Source organism: Musca autumnalis, unplaced genomic scaffold (assembly GCF_047663935.1).
Source record: "Musca autumnalis isolate F117 unplaced genomic scaffold, ASM4766393v1 scaffold_2, whole genome shotgun sequence".
Classification (NCBI taxonomy): Eukaryota; Metazoa; Arthropoda; class Insecta; order Diptera; family Muscidae; genus Musca; species Musca autumnalis.
In genome coordinates, this window is record NW_027411755.1 from 10,539,652 (window position 1) to 10,544,749 (window position 5,098).

Below are 5,098 nucleotides of genomic sequence, written 5' to 3' on the forward strand. Positions count from 1 at the left end.
CAAGGCAATGAAAAAAGAGAGGCTTGAATAACTAAAAACAAAAACTTAAACCCTGACAGACACCGGTTTTAAAGATAAATTTTATTGCGGGTTGTGTTTACAAAATTTGATAAACAGAGTGAGGAAGAGAGGGATTCTCGAATAAGATTTATGTTGGGGTTTCTTAAGCTTTTTATGTTTTAAGAACATAAAATTTATGGAGATAGCAGAAAAACAACTATGAAATAAGAAGACAAAGCATCGATATTTCTACCCAAGACGTAGGATAGAACGTTAGTTACACTAGAGAACATCATGAAGATAACGCCGAGTTTACAAAAGACAGGGCAATGAAAAAAAAATAGTTTACAAATCGAAAAATCAAATATTAATTTTTTATATATTTTCAAATATTAATATTTAAATTTATAAAAAAACAAATAGTACAAATTGCATAGATTTTTGCAGTTTCTGTTTTTTTATATTTAATCCGTTTGAATTAGTTTTTTTTATTAATTTGATTGTGAATGACCACGATTTCTGTTAATAAAAATTAAAAACGTCGGCTAATGAAACCAATTTGTCTAATTAATGTCACAAACCAACACATAAATACTAAACAAAATGTCAATACTAATTACCAGCTATACCCAGCTAGCATTTGGGAGATTGTTTTTTCAAAAATCACATGTCGGAGTCTTTTTAGAGTCCTTTTCATGGCAGAACTATCAGGTAGTGGTATCACACCAGCTGATCGAATATGAAAAGTCAAATCCCTTTTTAAAAAATTAGTTTTGTTGTAATTTCCCCAACAACATAAAGAAAGTTCTGACATAACATATTCAAAATTTTACGATGCCACTACCTGGTAAATTGTACCATGGTCCTTTTATGACTTAATCAGTTTTTGATCACCAAAAGGACTCTAAAAAGAAAGTGACTCCCTGTAATGATTAAAAAGAGTTCAATTTAAAATACAACAACAAATGTGTAGCAATCACAAATAAATCGTTGAGGCGATTAAAATATGACTATTTTTTCGTTATTTATTGTCACATTTTGATCATCTGGAGATTGAAAAATGCTTAATCAAAAAAGGGTCATGCAGGTGTTTGAAAAGTGATGATGATGATGATATAAGAATTATGTATATTCTGATCATATTTTGAACAGCTAAGTGATGAGAGGAAGACTCATTTGCGATTTGTTTAGTAATGCCGCCTGAGGTTACGTTTTTCTCCCGACAATGGAGTCAATTATGATCAGAAAATGAGTTCATATTCCAGCTTTTTAATTGTGCAGTCGGATCAAAAAGATTTGAACTTGATTAAAAATTTCAAAAAATGCTGCCTGGGTATAGATATAATTGAAAAGCTTTTAAATGTTTTCAAACTATCTTTATTTTAGTTACAAAAACAAATCTAAACTTTATACTACAAAAAAAAAATGTTATTGTATAAATTAAAACAAATTATTTACTTAAAATTAACTTTCTTTAATTTTAACGACTTTATAGGTCGTATTAGCTTTTTACGTTCTTCCCGATGTTGTTTCATTTGTAATTCACGTTTGCGCAAATCTTTCTTTTTCATTTCAAAGGTCATTTGACGATTACCCGATGAACCAATGGTTTGTACTTTAGAATTAGTTTCTTCTACCTTGGAAACACGATCGGCAAGACTGACCTTCATCATGCCACGTTTTACCGAACTCATTTCAGCCGAAGATTGTAGGGAATACATTTTGAATTCTTTTGGTTTAACACCATTGGTCTGTGGTGTTTTGTTAATTCTAGGCTTGGCTTGTTGGGAACTCTTTGCTTCCCTATCTTCTTCCACATCCATTTCTTCAAGTTCTTCCTTTCGCTGTTTCTTAACATCTTTGTAGGCCCTCTTCATTTCCTTGGCAAACTCTTTGACATTTTCATCATCTGATGATTCAGCTTCTGAGGAATTGTTTTCATCATCATCACTCTTGTCTAAGCCAAACAAATCCTCATCATTATCACTGTCTTCATGGGGTTTAGCCTCCTCTTCATGTAACTCATTGACACGGGCCACTTCAATACGTTTCTTGATTTCCTTCAATTTAGATTTCTCCAAACGATTGAGAACTGGTGCCAAAAGTTTATACTCCTCAGCATTTTTATCAATGCTGAAGTCGGTGTTTTCAAACATGACCTTGAAACGATTATCTTCCAAGAGATTGGGTACCTGTTTGGCTGTTTGTTTGGCCGTGGGATTGGTTTGTTCTTCAATAATTTTGAGGGCCAATTCTTGATTGACCTTGGGTAGTTTACTACTAAGTTGCAAGCGTGGTTTACGTTCGCTTTCAATTTCTTGACGTATCTTCTCCTTGCGGAATCTTTCGAAGGCAAAGGGATCCACAATCGATTTGGCACGATTATATAAACGAACATCAACAAAGTAACCATGCATGTAGGCTTTTAACAAATTGCTGCCAATCAAATGATCCAGACCCAATTCTTCCAATTCCTTTTGGGTAATAAATTGATAATCGTCGTACATATTCTCCACAACTTCTGATTCGATTTCTTCAGTTAGATTATCCAAGAAGGAACACCATCTTGGAGCAGGGCCCATGGCCGGTACATAGAAGGTTAACATTTTCACATCTTCTTGGGCCAAGAAGAACATGCCAGTCTCGGGTACAGTACAGAAGTCATTAAAGGATGAGGTTGATTCAATATAAGCAATTTGTTTGCCCTGAAATTAAATGCAATTAAATTATTTCTACTTATAGACGCATTATCTTTCCTCTTACCGTTTGCTCATCCCACAGTTTCAGCATGGCTTCATCCAAGGAATAAACGGCATTGTGATTTTGATTAAAGGCCAGACGTTTTATCGGCACCTTATTCAAATGATCCTTAACTAGCAGAGGTTCTTTTGATCGAATATCATAAAGCAAGACATGACCAGAATTTGTACCCACGCCCATATGCAGGCCATCTTTAAATTTCAATGCCGACACTGAAGGAAATTCCTTAACACCTGGTAACTTTATGGCCACATCTAATGTGGAACATTTCGTCTTGGTTCTGGGATCCCAGGCCTCAACGGTGCCCTCTTTGGTGCCTACCATTAACAAACCATGCTCGGAACTAACATCACAGGCATTTATACATGAAGCTTCGGATTCATAGGGTTGCAGAAATTGCCCACGTTCCAAATTCAGGCGATAGATTTCCTAGAAGACACAACGTATGTGTTAACTTCAATGACATTTTTCATTGCAAATAAAATGAATTACCTTAGTCGTTCCCACAATAAACAAATCACATGATGGCTTGTGATATTTCATATCTCTACCAAATCGGGGGATACGTAAACGGTAGTGGCGTCCATGGGCAGCATGTATCTCCACATAACGATCACATTGCAGAAACACCATTTTACTGTAGTCATCACTGATCACCTCAAAGGTGGTTACTTCCGAGTCAAAACATCTTTCAAACTTTATAGATAAATTACTGACTTCAAAACATTTCACCCTAGGTTTATATGTTCCCGTAGCCAAAATGTATTGCATATCTGGAGACATACGTATAGACGTACACACTCCAGGCATATCAAAATCCTGTATCAACTCAATTTGGCGACGTGAGTCAACCTTTTTCATGAGTTGGGATCTTTTTCGGCGATCTGTAAGCCACTGCAAGAGGAAGAAATTTATTGGTCACAAAAAAATTAAAAAACCAAGCAGAAAATTTGATGGAGGAGGATACTTACTTCTGGTACCGATTTACCCGCACTAAGATTATAGATTTTAACATCATTCACCTCGTTCACAAACATATTTACATATGTTGTGACTTATTTCTGGTTTATATTGTTATTTTAACGCTAATAACAAATTTTAATTTTAGTTTTGTAAATTAGATTTTACTTCAAAGCTCTCCCCAATGAATGTAAACAGAAAAACGTGGACGACCGTTGTGTATCGATTTTCGATAATATAAACAAATGATTTATCGAGAAAGAGAATGCTATCGAAAGTCATAGCTTCGTTCCCGTACTTTTTAATAGTAAAACTCGTAAAAGAGAGAAAGAGAGAAAAATTGTTGTCACAAAAAAGTTTTTTCAAAAAGTTCGGGAACGGAAAAATGGAAAATACGTCAAAAAAACTGAAACAAATGTCAAAGTCGGCGTATCAGCCAATCAGACGCCGGCAACCATGTTACTATTTTTTTACTCGCCCAAATTTGACGTGTAAAAAGTTTTTAAAGAGAGCGTCATTCAGCGCCATTTTTGTTTAAAGAGAAGTGAACATTTTACAACTTTTTTGTGTACGGGAACGCTTTTTCGAGTAAAATGTGTAAAAGTCGTAAAAATTGTAAAAACTTTTTAGTTCTGGAACACAGCTCATATGTTTTATAATAGAGGTGTTTTTCAGCTCATCTGTTCCAGAACCTGCAAGAAGCTACTATCATGAGCGAAAATGGCTTTCTCTTCTACCACAGGCTACCAGCAAAATTTCTGCAGGTAAAAAATGGCAGAACTGATTTTTCGACTTTTGTTTGACGATTATTTCACAATGAAACAGAAAATGGACGAAAAACAGAAGAAAAAGTCGAACGCTGACAAAACTAAATTAAAAACTGTGAAATAAAAGACGAAAATTGATTTTTTATGTTTCTTTTAGACATTGCTGCCAGATCTACCATTTTTTCCGTTCCTTTACTTTTCTGGTAAAAATGTTCACGAGAGAGCATTTTTGACACTTTTCTCTTTTACCACCCTTACATGATGAAATTATAAGGAGGCGTAAAACGGCCAGCTGATTGGTTTCAATCTGTCAAATATCTTGTTATTGTGAATAAATTGTATGAAAACGTAAACAAACATTTTGACATATTGAAGAATTTTCGGCCAAAATAGAGTTGTTGTTGTGCTACTTACGTGACCTGTTAAATAGATCTTGCACCCTTACCATTAAAAAAGTAAAGGAACAAAGCTTTTGTTCCTTTACGTTAAGTCCAATTTACATATGCACATTAAATGATTTCGTTTTACGAAATCCTAGAATCAAATGAAGTGTATTTACATCTGTTTTTTTGCGTCATTTGCTTACACACACAATCGCACATACACACTTA

General features: G+C 34.5%; 1 protein-coding gene across 1 annotated transcript; it reads right to left on the reverse strand.

Annotated features, from left to right (window-relative positions):
• Positions 1 to 1,361: 1,361 nt before the first annotated feature.
• Positions 1,362 to 4,116, reverse strand: l(2)34Fd (nucleolar protein 10 lethal (2) 34Fd). The gene is made up of 4 exons (XM_073966916.1): positions 3,732 to 4,116; positions 3,253 to 3,654; positions 2,764 to 3,189; positions 1,362 to 2,705 (listed from the first exon to the last, which is right to left on the reverse strand). The coding sequence occupies exons 1-4, from the start codon at positions 3,795 to 3,797 to the stop codon at positions 1,455 to 1,457; spliced, it is 2,145 nt and encodes a 714-aa protein (XP_073823017.1). The 5' UTR covers positions 3,798 to 4,116; the 3' UTR covers positions 1,362 to 1,454.
• Between the last annotated feature and the right edge of the window lie 982 nt (positions 4,117 to 5,098).